The following is a 26,475-nucleotide window of genomic DNA, read 5'->3' on the forward strand; positions in this document are numbered from 1 at the left end:
TTTGAATAAGCTCATTCTGATCACTGTGTGGAAAATTGATGACAGAGGAGCATGAATAGAAGCCTGGAATCCGTTAGTAGGCTATTTCAGTGAAAAACTTGAGAGATGTGATGGTGGCTTGTACCACCATGGTAGCAGAGGAGGAGGTGGAAGGAATTGTCAAATTGTAGGTATATTTTAAAGGTAGACTCCAAAGGATATGCTGAGAATTGAATGTGGGAGGCAGAGGATGAGAATAAGAGACATGTAAGGGATGACTCCATGGTTTTCAGAGAGCAACTGGAGTGATGAAATTGCCATCAACTGAAACTATTGGGTAAAGTTATTTGGGTGGGGGGTAGTGGTGGAGATTTCAGAGATTCAGTGTTAAAGATTTCAAGTTTGAGATGTCTGATAGTTTTCTAAATGGAGATGTGGAGTATACAGAATAAGCAGTTTTGACAATAAGAAACATGAAAGTTATTACAAAAATATTGGTCCCTAATTGGATTTGAAATGCTGCTTATATTTTGAAATAATTTTTTCATTTAGTGAATATTTCTTGAATACCTCTATTTGATAGTAGGTGATTGAGAGCAATAAGTGATAAATAAATACAATCACGGACCCAGGTCTTACAGAATTTAACATATGCAGTAGATAGATGTTAAATAATTACACAAACATTCTTTTCACAGACATTTTATTTTTTATTTATTTATTTTAAAGATCATTTATTTATTCATGAGAGACAGAGAGAGAGAGGCAGAGACACAGGCAGAGGGGGAAGCAGGCTCCATGCAGGGACTCAATTCCGGGTCTCCAGGATGAGGCCCTGAGCTGAAGGCAGGCACCAAACCGCTGAGCCACCCAGGCTGCCCTCACAGACATTTTAAATGACATTTGTAGTAGATGCTATGAAGGAAAGGTACTTAGGACTATAGGAGATAATGGGGCCTGATTATTCTGATAGGGAAGGTTTTCTTGAAGAAGTATCATTTGAGGTACAATTCACATAAAATAAGATTCACTCATTTTAGTTATACAGATTAATGAATTTTGACAAATCTGTGTAAGCACCACTACAGTTAAGATATAGAATAATCCTGTCATCACAAAAAAAAATTGTGGTGCCTTTTTTGTCCATTTTTACATTGAGTTGTCTTTATTATTGATTTGTAGGAGTTTTTTTTTAAATATATTCTAGATATAAATCTTTTGTTGGCTGTATAATATTTTTTAAAGTTTTTATTTTAATTCCAGTACACATACAGTGCTAAATTAGGTTCAGGTAGAAAATATAGTGATTCCACAATTTCATACAATACCTGGTACTCATTACAAGTGCGCTCCTTGAATCCTCATCACCTATTTAACCCCATCCCCCCACCCACCTCCTCTCTGGTAACATCAGTGTATTCTCTATAAATAAATAAGAGTCTGTTTCTAGGTTTGTCTTTTTTTTTTCTCCCTTTGCTCATTTTCTTAAATTCCACATATGAGTGAAATCATAGTAATTGTCTTTCTCTGACTGACTTATCTCCCTTAGCATTATACTCTCTAGCTCTGTGTCATTGCAAATGGTGAAATTTCATTCTTTTTTTATGGCTGAATAATACTCTATTGTACACACATATGTACATGCACATGCCCACACATGCCCCACATCTTTATCCATTCATCAATTGATGGACACTTGGGCTGCTTCCGTATCTTGGGTCTTGTAAATAATGGTACTGGAAGTAACAGGGTACATGTATCCACTTCGATTAGTGTTTTTGTACTCTTTTGGTAAGTACTCAGTATAATGATTGCTGGATTGTAGAGCAGTTGCATTTTTAACCTTTTGAGCAACTTCCATACTGTTCCACAATGGCTGCATCATTTACAGAAATGTCTGTTCATGTCTTCTGCCCATTTTTAAATTGGATTATTTTTGGATGTTGTGTTTTATAAGTTCTTTTTTTGTTTTGTTTTGTTTTGTTTTATAAGTTCTTTGTGTATTTTGGACACTAACCCTTTATCAGATAAGTCATTTGCATATATCTTCTCCCATCCCATAGGTTGCCTTTTAGTTTTGTTGTTTCCTTCACTATGCTATCTTCTCTCATTTTGAAAATTCTATTTTTATTCTCTTTATGATATTTTTTATGAACAGAGTTTCTAATTGAAACAAAATCAATTTATTGATCTTGTTTTTCTTTCTGTATCTTGTTTGAGAAATAGTTTATCAAAGTCATGAAAATATGCTTATGTTTTCTTCTAAAAGTCTATATCCATGATCCATTGCAAGTTAAATTTGTGAATGATCCGAGCATAGGAGTCAGCATTCATTTTTGTTCATAGAATATTCAGTTAATATAGTACCGTTTATTGGAAATATCATTTTTATCCATTGAATATAAGTAAGGTGACTGTGTGGATCTGTTTCTCACTTCTGTTCTGTTGGTCTTTTATCTATCCTTGCACCAACCACATATCTCAATTATTGTAGCAGTTAGTGGTGTTCTTTTTCAGGAGTGTCCTGGCTATTCTAATTCCTTTGCATTTCCATATAAATTTTAGAATCAGCTTGTGAATTTTCTTCAAAAAGCCTTATGGGATTTTGACGGAGATTGCATGGAATTTCTAGGTCAGCATGGGGTAAACGGCTATCTTTATGGGGTAAACAGCTATCTTTACTATATTGAGTCTTCCAGTCAATAAAAATGGTATATCCTGGAGAGAGAGAGAGAGAAAAAAAAAAGGTATATCCCTCCATTTAGTAAACTCTAATTTCTTTCAACAGTGTTGCAATATAGAGGTAGTACACATCTTTTTAGATTCATTCCTAGTTACTCAGTTTTTTTATCCTATTATATATGCTTTTAAAAGTTCATTTTTGGGATGCCTGGGTGGTTCAGCAGTAGAGTGTCTGCTTTTGGCTCAGGACGTGATCCTGGAGCTCTGGGATCGAGTCCCACGTCAGGCTCCCCGTATGGAGTCTGCTTCTTCTCCCTCTGCCTATGTCTCTGCTTCTCTCTGTGTCTCTCATGAATAAATAAATAAAAATCTTTAAAAAAAATAAAAGTTCATTTTCTGTGTTTTTAGAAATATATAGAAATACAGTTGATATTTACATATTGATCTTATATCTAGTTACCTTATTCAAATAATTTTTTACAGATTCTCTTGGTTTTCTGTGAATTCAATTATGTCATCTGTAAATAATGACAATTATGTGTCTTTTCCAAACTTTTTTTTGTGTGTGCTTTATTTCTGTTCTTAATACTATCGATTTGTCTATGGGTTTATTTATTATGTTGAATAGATAATGGTGTTAGTGGACAGTCTTGTCTTATTCCTGAATTCAAGAAGAAAGAGCCTAATATTTTATCAGTAAGATAATATTAACTGCAAACTTTTTGTAAATTAGATTCATTAAATTAAGGATGTGCCTGAATTTTTAAAAATTTATATTTTGAGTAGTGTTGAATTTTATCAAATAATTTTTCTTTATATACTGAGATGTGATATTTTATTTATTTTATTTTATTTTATATTTTATTTTATTTTTTATTTTATTTTATTTTATTTTTTATTTTGTAATTTGGTGGATTACAGTGGTTGCTTTCCAAAAGTTAAACCAGCTCACATTCTTGGAATAAGCACTATGGGTAGAATAATGCATCATCTTTTGAATACAGTTTTGATTTCATTGGCTAAAATTTTGTTTAGCATTTTGTGTCTATGTTCATGAGAAAGTTTGGCTTGTAGATTTTTTTTCTAATAATGTCCTTTTTAAGTTTTGATATCAGAGTTTTGATGACCTCATAATAGAATTGAGAATTGTTGGGCTGCCTGGATGGCTCAGTTGGTTAAGCATCTGCCTTTGGCTCGGGTCATGATCTCAGGGTCCTGGGATCAAGCCCTACGTTGGGCCCCCTGCTCAGTGGGGAGTCAGCTTCTCCTGTTCCTTCAACCCTTCACCATCTCCGCACTTTTTCTCTCTGTCAAGTAAATAAATACAGTCTTTAAAAAAAAAATTGGAAAATTTTCTCCTTTTTTGTGTTCTCTGGAAGATTGCATATGATTTGTTGAGTTTTGTATTCATCCATGTTACTTCCTTGTCTGTACTACTTTGGGTTTGACTTGCTGTCTCTTCTAGCTGTTTGAAGCGGAAGCTTATATCATTAATTTTTTCCCTCCCTACTGTGCCCCCCCTCAAGTAAATAAATCTCCTCCCCCCAAAATCCAACCATTATTATGGATTATTCTGTTTTTACTTTTGGGTACATCAACTTTGGCTTTAAAGACTTTGAAGTTGTGTTATGAGATGTCTACAAATGATTGTTACATAGATTTTTATGTTGGACTGATTTTATAATAAAATATTCCTCTAGTGTTTTTAGTAGTGGTTTTTGATTTAACTCAACTGTCTGATATAAATATAGTGACCTCACCATACTTTTATTAGTGATTAGTGTATAGTATCTTTTTCTCTTAACATATGTGTCCATAAAGTAGATTTTTTGTAAACAGAATAGAGGTGAGGGTTTTAGAAATCCATCCTAATAATATTTGTTACCTAATCAAAATGTTGTGTCCAGATACATTTAATGCAGAACATGATATAGTAGAATTTGAGAATATTGAGAATATTAGTTTTCTATTGCTTTTCTGAGAACTCTAATCAAGCATTATTTTTTCCTCTCTACCGGTTTTTTAGCTGTGCATTTTTACATGTGTATGCATTTTTAAATAGTTGCCTTTGAGATTACAGTGTGCATCCTTGGTTAGGTTCCAGTCTAAATTTGTAGATTTAGCACTTGAGAAATGCAAGAGATATATAAGTGTAGCTTCATTTATCCTTTTTGTATTTGTGTTTTGTTAGTGCTGTCATAAGTTTTATACTTTCATGTCTGTTTAAACCACACAAGTCATTGTTATAATTATTATTATTGTTTAAAGATATTTATTTATTCATGAGAGACACACAGGGAGAGAGAGGCAGAGACCTAGGCAGAGGGAGAAATAGGCTCCTCGCAGGGAGCCTGATGTGGGACTCGATCCCTGAACCCGAGATCACACCCTGAACCAAAGGCAGATAGATGCTCAACTCCTGAGCCACCCAGGCATCCCTTTAATTATTTTAATTAATATTAATGTATATTCATCTAAATAGTTACCTTTTCATTTCTATTAAATCTTCTAGTTCTGTGCTTCCATCTGAGATTGTTGTCTTTTAACTTGATGAATTCCCTTCATTTGTAACAAGTTCTCTGAGCTTTTGTTTATCTGAAACTTACTAACTCATCTTCATATTAGAGGATATTTTTTCTTGTAGAACTCTAGATTGTTTGGTTTATTTTCTTGTTTTGACATTATTTTAAAGATACCATTTTATTGCCTTCCATTTCTAATGTTTCTGATAAAAAAAAAAATGGTTGTTAGTCTTATTGTCCTTGCCCTGTGTCTTACTTTTTTTGGCTACTTTTAAGATTTTCTGACTTTGACTTGGGTATGGTTTTCTTCATATTCTGCTGAGGTTTATAGAACTTGACATGTTTACTTGAGAGACTAATGTCTCGTGTTAGCTTTGGAAAATTTTTGACTAGTGTTTTTCAAATATTGCCTATGTTTCATTTTCTCTACTTTTCTAACTCTAGTTAGATGTGTGTTAGACCTTTGTAGCATGTTGTACTTGTCTTTATGTTTTGGGGGGGCCTTTATTCTCTCCTTTATATCTCTTGTTGTATCATCTTTTGTGTACATTTCTTCCAGTTTTACCCGTCTTCTGTTTTACTGTTTGTAAATTAGTGAGTTCTTAATTTCATTGACTATATATTCCAGTTCTGGAATTTCCATTTTACTCTTTCAAGAATTCTAGGATTTTGCTAAAATTGTCCATCTATCCTATCCTTTTTTTGGGGGGGGGCTTTTGAATGTATCAGTTATTTTAACGTTTCTCAGATAGTTCCAAACTATGAATGACCTATATGTCTTTTTCTATGTTCTCTTTGTTATTCATCCATTTTTTTTAATTTGAGAAAAAAATTCATATAACATGAAATTCACCATATTAACCTTTTAAAGTATACAATTCAGTGGTTTTTAGTAAAGTCACGGTGTTATGTGACCATCACCACTATTCCAAAACATTTCTGTCAACTCAAAAAGAGATCTCATAATTATTGACACTCAGTCCCAGTTTTTCGTCTACTCACCCCCTGGCAACGTCTGATTAGTTTACATTCATAGTCTCTGGATTTATGTCTTCTGGATATTTCATATAAATGGAATTATATGATGTGTGGCCTTTTGAGTCTGATTTCTTATTTTTTTTAAAGATTTATTTATTTATTTATTTATTTATTTATTTATTTATTTATGAGAGAGAGAGAGAGAGAGAGAGAGAGAGAGAGAGAGAGAGAGGGGCAGAGGGAGAAGCAGGCTCCATGCTGGGAGCCCGACGTGGGACTCGATCCCCGGACCCCAGGATCACACCCTGGGCCAAAGGCAGGCACTAAACCGCTGAGCCACCCAGGGATCCTCGAGTCTGATTTCTTTAACCTAGCGTAGTGTTTTCAAGATTCATCTGTGTTGTAGTATGTATCAGTACTTCATTTCATTTTGTGGCTGAATAATGTTCTGTTGTATGGATATTTTTACTTAGCCATCAGTTGATGGACATTTGAAATTTTTTTCTATTTTTTGACTATGATGAATAATACTACTGTGAATATTTGTGTGCAAGTTTTGTGTGAACACATGTCTTCAGTTCTCTTGGGTCTGTACCAGAAGTGGAATTGCTCTGTCATATGGTAACTCTATGTTTAACTTTCTGAGGAACTGCCAAATTGTTTTCCACAGTGGCTGTACCCCTTACAATCCTGCCAGCACGTAGGAGAGTTTCATTTTCTCCACATTCTTGCCAATCTTTGTTACTTTCTGTAATTTTTTCTTTTTTAAATTATTATAGTCTTCCTAATGAGGGTTGGCCATTTTTTCTTTTTTAGAATGCCTTGTAATTCTTCATTGAACAATTGTAGGGGCTGTATTCGGTGTTATTTTCCTCCAGAGAGTTAAGTTTTCCTTTGGAAGGTGAAGTGCTAGATTACCTTGAGTACTGAGTGCCAACTATAAAATTTGTTAGGGCTGATAGATTTCCATTTCGACCTTAATTTAAGGAGGGCCTTTTTGAAGTCTCAACAGAGAGCTTGAGTTGCTTATGAAGGCCTTTCTAACATCGTAGAGGTTATACTCCAGTCTTTGTTGCTCTAGCACTGGGCAGAAGTTGAAATAGTCCACTCAGCTCTTTAGCCTCCTAACTGCTATTTATGCTAGTTTTTTTTCTTTTTGAATTTTCATTCTTTTTATGATTCTTTTACTCTGGGACTTTATTCTTTAGTTTTTAGCTTTCTGATAGCCCAGAACTCTTCTTCTTAATCCATTTGGGCTGCCACCTCTGCTTGGACTCTTATTTTCCTGTTACACAACAAAGTCAAGGAAAAAGCAAAGGTGCTTATGGAGCTGATCTTCTGTGCTTCCCTTCTTTCAAGAGTTGTAGCCTTTCCTTGTTTCTCTCTGTATATTGCTCTTCAGTGTCTTCAAACAGTTTTTACATTGTCTAGATTTTATTACTTTTATTAGCAGGAAGATTAGTTTGATACAAGCTACTCTCATGATGGGAGCCATGAATACTGATGTTCATTAAATGCATCACAAGAAAATGAAAAAACTGGTATCTTTTGACAGCGAGAACGTAAATTTTCAGCAGAAAATTTGGACAAGAATATAAAAAGAGGGATTTTTATTTTCAAACGAGAGGGTCAAAGTCAGCTATGTTTCTAGCATAGTAAAAGATCATTTCCAAGTAAGATACGTGACACTGAGTTGATATTTGGCAATTTAAAGAAAAAACAAAACTGAAGGAAGTCATTAAGTGTTTAAAGAATCCAAAGTGGGTGAAGAATTTAAAATGATAATTGAAGGTGTGCCTGAGTGTTCAGTTGGTTAGGTGTCTTGCCTTTGGCTCAGGTCATGGTCTCAGGGTCCTGAGATTGAGTCCCATATCGGGCTCTGCTTGGTCAGGAGCCTGCTTCTCCCTCTCCCTCTGCAGCTGCCCCTGCTTGTGCTCTTGTTCTCTCAAATAAATAAATAAGATCTTAAAAAAATAAAATGAGAATTGAAGTATCTAATAAAGAACAATTATTTTCTGAGTTTAATAGTGAAGAAACCAGGACCATGAATTTTATTTATTTATTTATTTATTTATTTATTTATTTATTTATTTATTTATTTTTAAGATTTTATTATTAGAGGGTACAAGCTCGTGAACATGAGTGGGAGGAGGGGCAAAGGGAGGGGTAGAAACAGACTCACTGCTGAGCCGAGAGCCTAATCCAGTACTTGATCTCAGGACTTTGGGATTAAGACCTGAGGTGAAGGCAGCCACTTAACTGACTGAGCCACCCAGATGTGCTAAGACTGTGAATTTTAATTAATTAATTGGTTAATTTTAAAGATTTTATTTATTTGAAAGAGCGAGCACAAGAAGGAGGAGGGTCAGAGGGAGAAGCAGATTCTCTGCTGAGCAGGGAGCCTGATGTGGGGCTCAATTCCAGGATCCCGGGATCATGATGTGAGCTGAAGGCAGGCACTTAACCAGCTGAGCCACCCAGGCGCCCCAAAAATATGAATTTTAAATGGGAACTATTAGAGTAGTTAGGTTATTTGTATCAATGTTAGTGATTATTAAATGGTTGGAGATTTGAATATTTGCATGTGATGGCTATAAGACAGTGTTTATCTGTTAAGGGTGCCAGAGAGGACTGTGTTCACAAAATCTTGATAGTACAGAAGTGGTAAGTAACTAGCCATGTAAAAATGTGGGAGGAAGATAATGACTAAAATGATAAGAGTGGACGTTAGGTTTTTAGAATAAGGAGAAATAGAGAAGGCAGAAATAGATGTGTAAAGAATATAGCTCCTTCTCCTGTAGGCTTAAAAATGAGGATTGGAAAGAACTAACCATTTGCTTTCTTCACCAAAATATCCCTAAGAAGAGCCAGGTGTTGCAGACCACCTTCTATCTGTGTTTTTCCTTTCGCCCTTTTGTGAACTCTCAAGGTTAGTCAGTGATTTTCTTCACACTTTCATTAGGAAATTTGCCAAAGGCATCCTTTTGAGGCAGCTGTCTCTGTACCCTTGGAGGCCATCAGTAATGTTTCCCATCTATAGGAGTCGTCGGCACAAAAACGTTGGACTGAACTGAGTCTTCATGGTTTAAAACATTCCCTTGCCAAAATTGCTTTATTTCCTCTCGAACAGTAGTACATTGTATATCACATTTTGGAGCTTCTGATCCTTTTATGGTTTTTTGTTATTGCATCTTTTCAGATATAATATACATCATTAATAATAAATATATTTAAATATAAATAATGAAAAGAGACCTAAGTTTTAAAACATAATTTAAATAACAATAGACACATTAAAATATGTGTATAGACATGTTATATATAAATAAATGTGAATTTTTGTATAAAATGTTAAAAAAATTATTTTCACTATTGAGATTTTGTAAAATCAAATATACTTTAGTTGTGGTCTTTTGGTCTGAGGTTGTCAGATGATTTCTTCATACTAAGATAAGTTTTGGGGGCGTATTAAATTTGATGTAAATAATTAGTCCGTGATTAAAATTCATTAGAATAAGTTGAAATGCTTTTGTATTTTTGTTCCTATTCAGTTTAATAATACAGGCAACTGTTATATGCATCTTTAATATATTAGCCTAACTGTTTCTCTTGTTTTACTAAACTGTCTTCTTTCAGCCACCCACACAGAATATGCCTATGGGTCCTGGAGGGATGAATCAGAGCGGCCCTCCCCCACCTCCACGCTCTCACAACATGCCTTCAGATGGAATGGTAGGTGGGGGTCCTCCTGCACCACACATGCAGAACCAGATGAACGGCCAGATGCCTGGTAAGTTTTTCTCCTCTAAGACATTAACACCGGAGTTGCTTAGCAACTGAAACGACATGGGGGCTCAAGGGATACTAGATTGTTGATGACAAAACTGCTTTGAATGCCCCCGAGTACAAGCTCTCTTAGAGTTTGTTAGCTACAGAGCTACGTGACCTGTATTCAGTGTTTATCAGGCTGCCCTTGGGCTTTGATGTAGCTGACACACAGCATTCCTCTGATGAACAGAACTGGCTAAATTTAGTCTGTCTGAAACTATGCAATACAGCTGGCTTTAGAAGCTTTTTGGAAAAAAAGGCATTGTGCCATGACTTAAGAATTAAAATCTCTTTATAGATTATAGGGGTATGATAACATTTCCTTGGGTTTTGTATTTAAAAAATTTACTGGTCTCAGAAACAACATTGCTGGAAAAAACAGGGGGAAAGGAAAGAAAATCTGGTAAGTGCCAGTGTGTTTAGTATTTCCTCATTGATACTATTGAAGCTGAGAGTAGATTTTTATGAATACATATGTTTACAGTATATTATAAATATGCAAGTTGACATTAAAGCAGAGTTAAAAGAAGAAAAAAAATGTCAGATGTTTTATATAGTGAGATATTCCCTTTACTATTCATCCTCTTTTAAGTTTGGAGCCACCTAGAATATTTTCCGGGCAAATGAATGCTTAATTAGTTACTTTTTGCTGGTTTGAATTTTTAAACTGAAAAGTATCTTTAAACTTTTTTTTTTTTTTTTTTTTTTTTGTGATAGCTACAACCCATACCCATAAATTTTGGTTGTTTTTCTGCATTTAATTTGAGAATAGTTTTATTTTCTAAAGACAGAGGCTAGCGCAGCCCAGGTGGCTCAGCGGTTTACTGCTGCCTTCAGCCCAGGGCCTGATCCTGGAGACCCAGGATCGAGTCCCACATCGGGCTCCTGCATGGAGCCTGCTTCTCCCTCTGCCTGTGTCTCTGCCTCTCTCTCTCCCTCTCTGTGTCTCGAATGAATAAATAAATAAATAAAAATCTTAAAAAAAAAAAAAAAGACAGAGGCTATTTTCATTAACAAAAATAGAATATTATACAAATAGCAATAATGAAATAATTTTTTTATGAAAGTAAATTAAAATAAAGCAGTTCATTTTTAAAATTAGTAATTAGCATCCTTAGGATATTCTTGTCATAGCTGATTGTGTTGGTTGATAGCATTGGTGTCTGGGGACAATGGGTACAGTAAATGATGTAAAGGAGAACACAGGGCAAAAGGAGCCAGGTAGCCTGGTTTATAGAAGATTGATGTGTGATTGATCATGTAGGAGGGTGGTGCCGTTTCGGTGGCAGCCTTCTATTTCTTGCTGAGGCCTACCACAATCTGTGGCCCCCACAACATGCACCCTGTGTGGGAGTAGGAATAAAGTTGTAACTACTTGTTAGGTTGTAGTCAGGAAGACACTTCTTGCTGAATTCACATTTACCTCATCAGGACCTCTTGTTTTTAGAACTGGAAGGGTGCTAATGCACATTAGCAAGTTAGGTGTTTTTTATTTTTTTATGGTAGTACTGTTAATTAGAATTTTAACGTAAGTTCTCCATGTAACATTCAAGATTAAGGCCAAAGGAGCACTTGAGCAGCAATGTAATCATTGTTAACATGACATTTGGGTTTTTGTATAAGGCCATCTGGAATAGTTATATCCTTTATAAACTAGAGATTTTCAACTGGTTATGACCTACATTGTCTAGAATACTATAGAGCTTCCAAAACAACTTTCTTATAAAGAATTCTAGTTAGGTGTAGGAAAAATTGAAGTCCAGTTACTTATGTTTCCTTTATTTAATGAGCCCCTCATTAGAGCTTAGCCAGTGTTTTTATAAACACAAATTTGTATCTAGGCTTTTAATTTCCTATTTTAGTTTTGTTTTTCAATACTTTATAATCTAAGTTGTAGAGCTACTTCTGTGCTCCTTGATCTTGGTCAAATGGCCTTAGTTTCAGGTTCTTTTTTAAAAACATTTGGCTGATTTAAAAAATAGTACTAAAAAATCTTCGGTACCAAAGTCAAAAGGTACCAAAGCCATCTCCTCCAAATACTTTGTTCCAGAGAGTCGTTGGTGTCTAGTTTATCCTTCAAGATATATTCTCAGTATCCAGAACATATGCATAACACTTTTTCTTTTGTCTTATTCTTTTAAAAAACAATCGGTAGCATACATTTTGTAGTATTATATGTAGAATTTTTCCCTCTTGAAGATATATCTTAGAGACCATGAGTATATAGAGATGTATTTTGGAGACCATTCAGTACATGAAGAGCTGCCTCGTGCCTTTGGCTGTATTCATTCTTTTTTGCTGATGCCCCTAACTTATTTGAACAGTTCCCTTAGAAGGAAATACAGATTATCTCCAGTCTTCTGGTACTAAAAATTATGCTTCTGTGAATATGCCTATAAAATAAAGGTAAATAAGTAAATGAGTAAATAAACATGCATATGCAGTTTAGCATTTATGCCTATGTGTGCACAAAGACCTGTATATTTATAGAACTGCGGTTGGCTGGGTTAAAGGTATATGCCTTTTAAAATATGGTATTATTATGGCTAAATTGCTCTACTTAAAAATAGTCCTTATTTATATATTTATATACCTCAACAATGTATGAAATTGCTTTTCGTCGTAGATCAAAACTTCAGGTCTTTGAAATCTGAAAGATGAGAAAAGAGTCTCATAGTTTTAACTGGCCTTTTTATTGTAAGTGAAGCAAGCAGTCCTCTCATGTTTATGTCCCTTTGGTAGTTTTTGTGTGAACTGATTATTCGTGTCATTTGCCATTTCTTTTATTGCTGGTGGTCTTTTACTTACTTTATACATTAAGCAATTAGTTCTATCTGTGATAGGTCTTGTTAATAATTTTTCCCCAGTTTTTCTTTTTGTTATTTTGTTTAGTTTGGTCTGATTTGGTCATATTGAAATTTTTTATTTTTATGTAGTTTAGTTTATCAGTCTTTTATGGCTCTGGGTTTTCTGGCATATAATAGAAGACCCTTTTGCTTCGAGATTATTTTGAAAGTTCTCCTTTTTAAAATCTTTTGTAAAGGTTTTTTTTTTCTTTTTTCTTTTGTAATGCTTAATTTTTTTTTTTTTTTTAATTTATGATAGAGAGAGAGAGAAAGGCAGAGACATAGGCAGAGGGAGAAGCAGGCTCCATGCACTGGGAGCCCGACGTGGGATTTGATCCCGGGTCTCCGGGATCACACCCTGGGCCAAAGGCAGGCGCCAAACCGCTGCGCCACCCAGGGATCCCGTAATCCTTAATTTTTTTATTCATCTGGAACAATTGGTAGAAGGAATGTGGTAGGCCATTTTCCAGATGACTACTTACTGGTCACACTATTGAATTGTCTTTGTTTTGCCTACAGATGTTTAATTTCACCACTATTATATTTTACAAAATTAGAAATTTGGGTGTGTTTTTAGACTCTCCTCTGGGTCCATTGATCTGTTAATTCATTTATGTGCTAATACTACCTACTTTAAATTGCTCCAGATTTTATATGTTTTTTTCATCATTGCTTTTCTCTTTTAGAATGTTGCTGGCTTCTAAAAGCATCGGTTTCTTAATCTGTAAAATGGGAATAGCATCTACCTCACAATATTTGCTATCATTCATGTAAAGCATTTACTTTGTTTGCTATTGATTAAATACTCAAGTTATTGTTTGGTATTATTATTATGGTATGCAAAAAAATTAAAAGCTTTTTAAAGTTTTTAATAGACCATTTGTTTAACTTTCTTATTTGATTCTGACCACTTTTCTTCAAAGGGCCTAACCATATGCCTATTCAGGGACCTGGACCCAGTCAACTGAATATGACAAACAGTTCCATGAACATGCCTTCAAGTAGCCATGGATCCATGGGAGGTTACAACCATTCTGTGCCATCATCACAGAGCATGCCAGTACAGAATCAGATGACAATGAGTCAAGGGCAACCAATAGGAAGCTATGGCCCCAGACCAAATATGAACATGCAACCAAACCAAGGTAAACAAACTTGATGTCATTCTTTGTTTTAAAGGTTTTTAAAAATTATTATTAAAGATTTTATTTATTTGAGAGAGAACATGAGCAGGAGAAGGGGCAGAGGGACAAGCAGGCTCCCCGCTAAGCAGGGAGCCCCATGCATGGGGCTCCAACTGGGGCTTAATGCGGGACTTTATCCCAGGACCCTGAGATCATGACTAGTGCTGAAGTAAGATGCTTAACCAACTGACCCACCCAGGTGTCCCTGATGTCATTCATTTTATTTATTTATTTTTAAAGATTTTATTCATTTATTCATGAGAGACACAGAGAGAGAGAGAGAGAAAGGCAGGAGACATAGGCAGAGGGAGAAGCAGGCTCCATGCAGGGAGTCCGACGTGGGACTCGATCCCGGGACTCCAGGAGCAAACCCTGGGCCAAAGGCAGACACTCAACCGCTGAGCCACCCAGGTGTCTCAAAATATTTATTTATATGAGAGAATGTGGTTGTGGGCGGGGGAGGGGCAAGCAAACTCCCCAGTCAGTAGGGAGCTGGACTTGGGGTGATCCCAGAACTCTGGGATCATGACTTGAGCCAAAGGCAAACACTTAACCAACTGAGCCCCCCAGGTGCCCAGCCCATTATGTCATTCTTGACAGAATGCTATCCTTTAAAAATAAAACCTTTGTTTCAAGTTTGTAGCTGATTCATGAAGATACAGTTTGAAGTAGCAACCATATCCATAAAAAAGGAACATTGAGTTTGAAACTAGTTTAAAATAATTTTTTTTACACTTAGAAGTTAATTTGCCTAATTAAGCCTTTAAAGATTATTTTATCTTTACATCTTTTGGACGGTTTATTTGAGATTTTTGGATTTTGATTTTAAACATTTTTATTTCAAGCTAATAAATGAATAACCACAAGCATTTGGTTTAGAGCTAGAAAATAATTTTATCTTTGCAAGTACAACACTGTAAAAAACCTTTATTCTGTAGTTTATTTTACTTATTAAGGATATATTTATATGAATTTCCCTCAATTTTTATGAATGTTTTCTGATGTTGTATTTTAGCATTAAGAAGTAATTTTAACATAATTTGTTTATTAGAGTGTTCAGTGGAAATGCTGCTGTATTCTTCTATTATAAGTCTATTAAAGTTTACTACCATTCTCAGAGAATGAAATTATTATCATGTTTCTTTTTTTAAGTATTCTTGTAGATAATAACTAAAAACCAGTAAGTGGCGCTCTGTTCTATTAATTGCCCTTTAAAATATTTGGCGTATTGCCAGCCTACAGCTATTTCAGTTACAAAATGTGAGGTTAATGCAATAAAATTTTCTAGATTTTGACTTTGAAAAACAAATCACCAAAGCACACCCAGATAAAGGAAGTTAAGGTTAACCTGTTGATAATTATTTATGGTGAAATAATATATTTTAATATTTAAAGAGTAATACAGAATTTTTATAATTTTGATGAGATACACTGAAAACAAAGAGAGACAGTAGAATAAGTTGTCAGGGTAGCCTCACAAAACTGACGCTTTCTCCATTTTTTTTTCCTCAAATTTGTTTAGTGCCCATGATGAAATTTCTTTTTTTTTTTAAATTAGGGCAATTAAAGGTTCAAAATAACAGCAAGATCCATTCATTGCCGGGTCAAAAGGGGAGTCCAAATGTTTCTCCATACAATTTGGTTAACAGGAGAGAGAGCAAGAAAATTGGTAGATTTCACAGTAACTACAGTAATGATGGCACCCTGCTTAGAAACTATAATTAAAAAAAGGGTAGAGTTTGCACAAGAATGGATGTTGCTGTAGAATGGGTTGATATGACATTATAAGATCTGAAGAACAAAAAAATAGTGCATGCAGCAATATGTATGTAGAAAGTAGTAACTTTTTGGAGAAAGTAATTGAGGTGTTTATAAGAATTATTTGTTCTAAACTTAGGAACCAACTATTCTTTTTTAAAATGTCATATTTTGTATTTGTGTTATTAATGTACAGTTTTTCTTTTTACTCTAGTAGTCAGTGCTTTTTGCTTTGTGTAATCTGTGAATTTTTTTTTTTAAGATTTTATTTATTTATTCATGAGAGACACAGAGAGAGAGGCAGAGACATAGAGGGAGAAACAGGCTCCCTGCAAGGAACCTGATGTGGAACTTGATCCTGGACTCTGGGATCACACCCTGAGCCGAAGGTAGATGCTCAACCACTGAGCCACCCAGGCATCCCAATCTGTGAATTTCTTAATAGTCCTTTTCTCTATACTTTACTTTCTATGTAGAGATCTGATATAAAGAAATAAAAGTTACTTTTCAGAAAAGAATAGGATGGAAATTGGTGAGGAACTTCTCAATATTTAAAAAATCTCTTCAGGACAAATAACTTTGCAGTTAAATTTTGATATTTCACATACAAAGAACACTAAAAAATTACAATTGCACAAAAGAAAGATATTTGAGGTTATAGCAATATTTACTTTTTTAATCCTGGAAGTTCCTTGTACAGATATTTTATCTGTTGGATGAAAAAAAATTTGAATATGAGTTTTATTTAAAGTTTTAATATTCATTTCATTTAAAACATTTTCTTTGGGGGGGGCTGGATGACCCAGTTGATTGTTTACGCATCTGACTGTCAGTTTTGGACTGTCAGTCCAATTTCAGGGTCATGAGATCCAGGAGCCGCCTCCACATGCCCCCCCCCACTGCCCCCTTGGGCTCTGCACTCAGCTCAGAGTTCGCTTGTGTTTCTCTCTGCCTTTCTCTCTTTTGTGCATTTTCTAGCTCTCTCAAATAAATTTTTATTTTTTATTTTTATTTATTTTTATTTTTTAATTTTATTTATTTATTATTTTTTAAGTAAATCTTTAAAAAAATTGTTTTCTTAGGTAGCTTTAAAAATAAGCTACATGTTTTGCATTTAAAGTTTTCTGTTCTGGGCACCCCCGGTGGCGCAGTGGTTTAGCGCCGCCTGCAGCCCGAGGTCTGATCCTGGAGACCCAGGATCGAGTCCCGCGTCAGGCTCCATGCATGGAGCCCGCTTCTCCCTCTACCTGTGTCTCTGCCTCTCAGTCTCTCTCTCTCTCTGAATAAATAAATTAAAAAAAAAAACTTATTTAAAAATAAATAAATAAAGTTTTCTGTTCTTAGGCTCTCTGCTCAGCAGGGAGTCTGCTTGAGATTCTACCCCCACTCCCCTGACCCCCTCTCTAACATAAAATAAATAACTGTTGGTCATTTTCTCTATGTACTCTTAGAGGATCTACTCTATATTTTCTTAGAGAGTCTACTGCTTCCATGAAAGGTTTAGGAATTGTTTCTTATACTGTTGGCAAAATGTTGTAAATAGTTCATCCAACTTAAACTTTCTTGTGTTCTTTTCACTACTTTTCAGATAAAAGTTCAGGGATTATCACTTTGAAATTTAAGACTTGTTCAAAGTGAATGACCATTTTCTTAAATAATTGGATCTGTTTGGATCCCTCCAGGATCATGCCCTGAACCACAGGCAGGCGCTAAACTGCTGAGCCACCCAGGGATCCCCCCTCATGCTACTTTTAGATGCTGTCAGTGATTTGGTCACTGTATCTATCATTTTATGGGCATATAGCAGAGTATGTAATTGTGTTGCTTCCTTGGCTCCCAGTTATCAACCTATGTGGTATTTTACAAAAGTTAAAAGTGTAGCAGGGAAATGAGAAGTAATACTGCTAAAAATGAAATCCAAATCCTTTGTAAATAGAGTTAGAGAAGAAATTGCTGACTGGGAATGTTGACACTGCTGCCATTTGAGAGACTCTAGATGTGTACTTGCAGGTACTTAGTGAAGGTGAACTCACTGACATAACATGAGAAAACAGGTTGTGATGAAAAGAACAAAGATGTCCCAGAGAGGGATGCCTGGGTGGCTCAGCAGTTTGCCACCTGCCTTGTGCTCAGGGTGTGATCCCGGATTCCTAGGATCGAGTCCCACATCAGGCTCCTGCAGGGAGTCTGCTTCTCCCTCTGCCTGTGTCTCTGCCTCTCTCTCTGTGTCGCTTATGAATAAATAAATGAAATCTTAAAAAAAAAAAAAGTCCCAGAGAAAAACTAAAGCCAGCAAAATACTTCATATTAAAAGTTTTGGAGACATTTCATAACACTGAAAGTACAAAGGATAAAATGCTGGAAGCTGATCCATACTTAGAAAGGAAGATGACAGTTGGCCAAGCTATAGAAAAGTTACTAACTCCAAGAATTTAGCCAACTGCAGAGTTTTGGGGAATGGTTCCTAAGACTGGCCTTACTTCTGACATCAATCGCAAGTTCTGAGATTCCCAAAAGCACCTTCAGGGTCAGTAATTCATTGAATATAGCTCACAGAACTCACTGAAAATTGTTGATCCCACAGTTATGATTTATTATGGTGAAAGGATAGAGATTCATGTTAGCCAAGGGGAAAAGTGCATAGGGAAAAGTACAGAAGAGGCACCATATGTGGAGTTTCTCTGTCCATGGGAGTCAGGATGCTCTCCTGGTCCCAGTGTGTAACAAACCAAGGGTGTTCCCCTGAGCCTCCATGCTGAGTTTATAGTGGTGCTCCACTGTGTAGATCTGATTGATTGTCCAAATTACTAATCTTAGACTGTAATATGGAGTCCTTCTGGGCATGACCAGAAGCCCTCACTCGGGTTCAGGAGCTATAGGAATCCCCAATTTAATAAATACAGTAAATCTTCAATATGGAAGAATATTATAATACTATTTTTCTCCTTTCAAGTACAACATAGAAAGTTTACAAATGAAATTATTTCAAATATTTTATTTCATTGAAATGTGTTTGACTTCTAGTCGATTTGAATGAGAATTGTGTATATACTCCTCTCTGTAAAATTGGCAAATCTATGTAATATTGCTAATATTGCAGGTTTCTGCTACAGCTTTAGGTATATACAGTCATTATAGTTAGGATTAGATATTTTGTTTATAAATTGATCATTGCTGCATTGAATGAGTTTTTCAAGGTTGTAATTTTTTCCCCAATGATGACAGTTTTCAGATTATAAAAATAACATATTATGAAATATCTGGAAAATTTAGAATAAAGCATAAAATAAAAATCACCTATAGTCTTACTCTACAAGTTTTAAGTTACTCTACAGACAAGCTACAGTCCACATAGGTATAGTAAGTAGGCTGTTCTTAGGCTCTTTGTAGCAGAAGTTTGAGTACTTGTAATTACATAATTATTTGTAATATCCATTTAATTATTTTCCCCTAAACTCTAAGTTCTGTGAAGTCAGGAACTGTGTCTTGTTCACTACTCTATCCTGTTTGTTGACTGATTAGCTACATTTCCTCATGCCATAACAAATTAGAAAACTAGTATTCTCTATGCTTTGTCATCCATCAACTGTCATTCTAGGAATGAACCGAAGAAAGAACTGTCACTGTCAGATAAAATAGATGATCATCAGTTTTACCAAAAACGTTTTGGGTGTAGAGAACTAAATCCAGATGAGTTTCTTCAGTAGATTATAAACTAAGTTTCATTAAGATACTTTATTTTGAAAGATTAATTTATTTGAGAGACAGAGAAAGAGAGTGTAAGAGAGAGCACAGACAAGCAGGGGGAGGGGCACAGAGAGAGAGGGAGAATTCTCCTGTAGACTTCCTGCTTGGCATGGAGCCGAATGCAGGACTTGATTCCACCACCGTGGAATCATGACCTGAGCCAAAATTGTGAGTTGGATGCTTAACTGACTGAACCACCCAGGCTCCCCACAATACGTTTTTAAAACCTTTTTATTTTGAAATAATTACAGGTTTACAGGAAGTTACAAAGGTAATACAGAGAGATGCTATGTGTCTCTTTCCCCCAGCCATCTGTAATCCCTCAAAACCACTGTTAACTCCTTTGTTTTTATAATTTTGTCATTTTCAGAATGTTATAAATAGAATTATACAGTAGGAGACCTTTTGAGATTGACTTGTTTTACTCCACATAATTAATATTTGTTTCAAGTTGTTGCTTGTATCAGTTGTTCCTTTGTATTGCAGAATTAGACTTCCAAGGATATACCATAGTTTGTTTAACCATTCACCAATTGGGGGACATTTTAGTTTCCAGTTTTTGGCCTTTTTAAGTAAAAGTGCTATGAACAATTGTGTACAGTTTCGTGTTTTTATTTGGATAAGTTTTCCTTTTTTTGTTTTCATTTTGTTTTGTTTTTTAAGTAAACTCTCTACCCGATGTGGGACTCAAAGTCATGATAGCAAGATCAAGAGTAGAATGCTCCACTGAGCTAGCCTGATGCCTCCTTTTTTCTTTTTTTTTAAAGATTTTTTTAAAGATTTACTTTGTTTTAGTGTTTTAGAGTGTTTTAGAGTGTTTAGAGTGTTTTAGAGTGTATATCCTCTTCAGTGAAATGTCTTTTCATGTCTTTTGCCCATTTTCTAGTTGGATTGTTTGGGTTTTTACTGTTGGGTTTTGAGAGTTCTATATATATTCTTCTAGTTCTATATATATTCTTCTATTCTTCTAATTTTTAATTTTTTCCCCAGTACTTAATATGTAATTTTCAAACATACGTGAAACTTGAAGGATTGTACCTGTATAGTTGCCTCCTTCATTCTACAGTTAGTATTTTACTAAATTTGTTTATTATCTGTCTGTTAATCTAGTAATCTATAATCTGTTAATGCACTAATCAGTGCATCATATTTTTTAGAATGCATTCAAAGTAATTTGCAGATACTAGTATATTCAAACCATAAACTCTTTAGTCTGCGTATCGTTAAGGCTTAACATTTAAAATTTTTATTTTTTAAAACATTTTTTTCTTTAGGTAACATTTACATACAATGACATGTGTAGGTCTTAAATGTATCATTTGATGAATTTTGATATATTTATAACACAAACCCCTTAGGATTCATTTTATAGCTAACATCTTTATGGGATGCAGTCCTATTCCAATTTAAACATTTTATATGAACCACAGTCTGGCTTCTTTTATAAAAGTGGATGATTGGTTATTCTTTCTCTTAGATCTCTATTTCATTGTGTGGTCCTGAGACTATGTGGATCAGAGTCATCTGAGGAAATTGTTAAAAAAGATTTGTGTGTGGGGATCCCTGGGTGGCGCCTGCCTTTGGCCCAGGGCACGATCCTGGAGATCCGGGATCGAATCCCACGTCGGGCTTCCGGTGCATGGAGCCTGCTTCTCCCTCTGCCTGTGTCTCTGCCTCTCTCTCTCTCTGTGTCACTATCATAAATAAATAAAAATTAAAAAAAAAAAAAAAGATTTGTGTGCCCCATCCTATACCGGCTAAACCAGAATTTCTAGGAGTAATTTTAGAAATTAAATTTTAACAAATATGCTAAGTCGTGCTTATTTACAATCCTTTCTCTCAATAATGCTGGGCATGATAATCTCTTCATTGCCAGATGGTTTGTAAGTTTTCAGCTTTCCTGCTTACTGACACGAACGTAATGTTCTAATGCAGCCCATCTCCATAGCTTTCTACTGAGGCTTTTGGAGTTCTTTCAGTTGACTATGATAGATATTTAGCAATGTCTTTATTATGAATTAATTTTCTAATATAGTATAGTTTAAACTATGTAAGAGGTATAACTAAGAAATTACCCAGTCTTTTGTTTTTTGGTTTTATTAAGCAATAATACATCCCTTTTCTAGTTTTCAATCACCAGAAAGTTAAATTCATAATATAATTCCTAGACTAGTTTGTAGAGATGCTTGTGATTTAAAATTACGCTCTTGAGGATCCAGGATTTCTTGACTCAACACTTGACATTTTGAGCTGCATAATTTGTTGTGAGGGCCTGCCCTGTGCGTTTGGAGATGTTTGGCAGTATATCTGTCCAGTACCCACTAGGTGGCAGTATCACCACCACTCATATCAATTGTGACCGCCAAAAATGTCTCCAGATTTGCTGAAATGTCTTCTGGGCGACAGAATCACCCAAGGTTGAAAATCACAGCTTTAAGAAACGGTTAATATAAGGAACTACATATACATATAAGAATGGTTTGTGTTACTAAACAAACAACAAAAATTATTGGTACTTGTATGTTTTAATACTTTTTAATATTTTCTTGAAAATGTATCTAAAAGTTTGTATTTCTAGATGAACTGTCCTTTTTAGTAGCTGGAATCTATCATGCTTCTGTTTTTTTCATTGGCTGCTAGGAAACTCAGCTAAGTTTGCATTGGTTACAGTGACTTTACTAGGTTTCTGGGATTTTCTTAGTTACTTGGCTGTTCTTTTATCCCTGATATTGTATCTAAATGCCTTATTATGAACTATTGAAAACTCTTGATGAGAACAGATGTACATTTTAGGTTATAAAAAGTCCTATTCATTTTAAAAGGCTATTTAATAGATAATGGTAAGTTAGCAAATTGAGTTTGCTAGAATAGAGGAATTGTTTTTCTTGCAAATAAACTATTAGTAATACCTTCAAATAAGAGCCAAAAATGGTGTAGTTTGAGATTAAAAGGTTAAGGAACAGTAGTAAATAAAATGAGTAATAAATAGTGAAATATGAATTGGAAATTAGGCTTGGAGAGTATTACTTAGGCAGTTTCACAGTCTAATTCTTATAGATATAGGTGGGGTGAAGAAATTTTTCTTGCATTTTAGAATTTTTATAGTGTATTATATTAGTACATATTATATTATTCATATAACACCATTATTATCACTATTATAGTGTGTATATATGTGTATATATAGTGTGCGTATGTGTATAGTGTATGTATATATGTATATATGTGGTGTGTGTATATATACACATATATATACACACACATATATATTACTTATAGTATATTGTAGGTAATGTTACATAGAACTGTTATCCTGGGAGATATTACATGGGAGAAGTATGATTTAACTTCAGAGAAGAGATACACATACTGGTTAAGAGCATGGTTGTAAAGTTGTCATCATTTACTAAGTGTGCAACACTAGGTAAGATTCTTAATGCATATAAACCTTAAATTTTCTTACCTGTAAAGTTGATGATAGCATTACCTGTTTCATAGGATTTGGGAGAATAAATAATAGAAAGCTCTTAGCTTAGTATTTGGTCTTTACTAAGTTCTCATTAACTGTTAGCTGTCATTTTTAACCTTTATTTAAAATAATTCAGGGACACCTGGGTGGCTCAGGGGTTGAGCGTCTGCCTTCGGCTCAGGCATGATTCTGGAATCTGGATCAAGTCCCACATCCGGTTCCCTGCAGGGAGTCTGCTTCTTCCTCTGCCTGTGTCTCTGCCTCTCTCTCTCTCTCTCTCTCTCTCATGAATAAATAAATAAATCTCTTTAAAAAGCTCATAGATTAGTGATATGATTTTTAGAGCTTTAGTGTATTGGTTTGTGTTTGAGGATGTGATTATATATGTGTGTATGTATGTGTACAGAATTTTTTAAAAAATATGTAATCCTTAATTTTTCACTGATTAATTAAAACTTAATGTTCTCTTTTTAGTTGTGTCTCAAGATATTTTTTGACCAGTAACTTAAGATACAACGAAGTATTAACCATCTCACTGGAGCAAAGAATTACAATAATATAAAACATGGTGATTTGGGAATATTTCACATAGTTTAAAATATAGGACATTGTTTCCATAGAATATCTGTTAGGTATAAAACAAAATGGAAGGAAATAATGTTGTGATGAACATTTGTTATATGTCTTCTTAAAAACATATAAACTTTATATGTCTTCTTAAAAACATGTAAACATATAAACTTTTATAAAACATATTGTAGACAATTAAGACATTAGGATCTTTTTTTTTAAGACATTAGGATCTTTATGTAATACCACACTTTGTAGTGTATCTTAGCATCAAAATGATTTATGTAAAAGATGATGAATAACTTTTAAGCCATACAGTAATGTATTATCTCATTTGCAGAAAATGGTTATAATAGACTCATTTTGTAATCTTCCTCTGTAGTACAGATTTTTAGAACTTATTTTGGGGTAACCTTTTGAGATTCAGCTTTCATTTCCATTACTGTCTCAAGGGATAATAGATATTTGCCAGTGTAGCATATTTCATTGTTGTAAAGAAAATAATATTATTCTTAAACAATCAGAGTTGAAGTCTTAATTTTTTTTAAATGGGTAAAGCTTCAAGGAAAAAGATGAAAAACATCATGTGTTAGTAATGCTGTCCTTCTCCATTCTCTATGGTTTTAGGCTTGATCCTGAATGATGTTGAAGATCCTCAGAGGAGGGAAGTGACAGAGTATAAAAGAAGGGTAGTAATTGAGCTCTTTGGGATTGAAACTGCTGACAGTCCCAAAAGATAAAGCACAAGAGGCATGGTCTTTTCTATCTAGGGCTTAAGCTAGAATTACTTTCCTTCTTTAGGGCAAAGCTTAGAATTTTTCTGTTATTGTATCCTTTTGGATTTTCCCCAGCTATTATGTTTTTGCTTTCTTCCTCTTTTACTTTAAATTTTGGTTCCAATGCATATTATATGCATTAGTTTTATAGTTAACCTTCTGTAAGACAAGAGAACTTTAATCAGTGTTGGAGAAGAGAATCAAGGCACGACCTTTATCTACTAAAAATGAATTATAAGAATGTCTAATCATTCTGCCTATTAAAATTTACACGATAGTATTCAATACTTTATTATATGGAAAATATATTTTAAAAATTATAAACTCAAACTGGTTTTATTTATTTATTTAGAATGAGAGAGTGCAAGTGCACATGTGTGTGCACGAGTTGGGGTGGCAAGAGGGGAGAGAGAGAATTTTAAGTAGGCTCCATGCTCAGCACTGGTCCAACCAGGAGCTTGATCTCCCAACCCTGAGATCAAGGCCTAAGCTGATACCAGACAGCTGATATCACCCAGCTTAATAACTCTGAACCACTCAGGCACCCCTTACACAGGCTTTAAAGCCTCAATTAAACTAGTTTCAAACTTGTGTTTTGTCTGGTTCCCAGTTGATTATCTTGATCTTCGCATTCCTTAGCTACAAATTTGAAAATTAGGATCCTTCTGGTAGTGAGGTTCACGTGAAATAAATGTGAAAGTGAGTCTGGTAGTGTTAAGTGGATTGAGTTATTAAGTTCTCTTCCCTTCCATTCTCTACTGAGCCCTCTTATCCCAACTATTAAGAGTTTTTATCCTTGTTGAAAGAAAAGTCCTAGAGTAACCTTTGAAAGCTTTATATTTAGGATAAAATTAGAAGCAAAAATGAATTTGAAATGAAGTAGAAGACCAAAAGAAGGCAAATAGAAAAAGAGCTCTGATAAAATAGACAATACAGTTCTTCAAATTGGAAGAGAGTTAAATTCTTTCTGCTTGTGTTGTTGCTGCTCTTACAGGCCAGTAATATGTTTAAAGAGGTGGTCAAAGGGGCGCCTGGGTGGCTCAGTTGGTTAAGCGTCTGCCTTCAGCTCAAATCATGATCTCAGGGTCCTGGGATGGAGCCCTCATCCAGCTCCCTGCTAAGTGGGGAGTCTGCTTTTCCCTCTTCTTCTCCTGCCCCTTCCACCCCTCCCCCATTCATGCTCGCTTGTGAGCTCTTTCTCTCCTCCCCACCCAAATGAATAAATAAAATTTTAAAAAGAGGTGAGCATGTTTTGTTTTTAATTATTTAAACAATGAACTTTTGGCTCATCTGTGTAATTTTGCCTGTAAAAGTTTTCTCGGCCCTCTAATCCTTTTTGTAGTTAAATTGTCCGTAAGTCAGTAAATGAGGAATACATAGCTATTTAAGCAGTAAACTAGAGGATAACTCATACTTACTTCTGAGACAGTAACGGTTATAACGATAGAATGGTGAGTTCTCCATACCATAACTTGACCCAGTGAACCTCTGAGGAGTTCTTTACATTGTTAGATGGCAACACAGAACTTTATGGCCATTGTTGATTATTTCATGTGATATATTTTACTATTCCATTATGATTCTGTAGCCATGGTAGGCAACTTCAGCATTGCTTGCTTTGGAAACCATAGTTCTGATAGTTGAGTCTGTGGCTTATTAAGTTTTCTACCTAGGTATTTTTGATTGAGTGTGTGTTAGAACTTACTAAGAGGGCGCTACAGTCCTTTGATTTCAGGAAGCTTTTTTCATTTATAAATCTTACTGTTGGAAAAGCGAAAGAAGACCCTTTAAATTTTTGTTCTAAAATTAAAGTTTATGAAATTCAACTCATGTAAGTATATTTATAAATGTGTAGTTTCCCTGTCAACCATTATATAATGAAATGAGTGGGCATTGAAAAAGGGAGAAAAAAATGGGTGTTCAGAAATTAGATTTCTTTCCGTTGGTTTGACTGCTGATTTGCTGTGTGATTCTGTGAAGTGTACTTTGTTTTAGTGTATTTTCTTATATACCTTAAAGATTCTCTTTTTCCGAGAATTGTGTGGATAAATATTATATAGTATATAATAAAAAAATACATACATCCAAGATTTTCATATATTGTATTCACTTTGCATTTTGAAAAAGTCACTAGGA

At 34.8% G+C, this 26,475-nt stretch overlaps 1 protein-coding gene across 3 annotated transcripts in view; it reads left to right on the forward strand.

The window, feature by feature from the left end:
• SS18 (SS18 subunit of BAF chromatin remodeling complex) overlaps positions 1–26,475 on the forward strand; it is an 80,928-nt gene that overhangs the window by 27,116 nt on the left and 27,337 nt on the right. For all 3 annotated transcript variants that reach the window (XM_055324202.1, XM_055324203.1, XM_055324205.1), the window contains exons 4-5: positions 9,798–9,951; positions 13,759–13,980. In XM_055324202.1, the coding sequence (XP_055180177.1) occupies positions 9,798–9,951; positions 13,759–13,980 (376 nt within the window). The remainder of the gene's footprint in view (positions 1–9,797; positions 9,952–13,758; positions 13,981–26,475) is intronic.

This window comes from Nyctereutes procyonoides, unplaced genomic scaffold, assembly GCF_905146905.1.
Source record: "Nyctereutes procyonoides isolate TBG_1078 unplaced genomic scaffold, NYPRO_anot_genome, whole genome shotgun sequence".
NCBI classification, from domain to species: domain Eukaryota; kingdom Metazoa; phylum Chordata; class Mammalia; order Carnivora; family Canidae; genus Nyctereutes; species Nyctereutes procyonoides.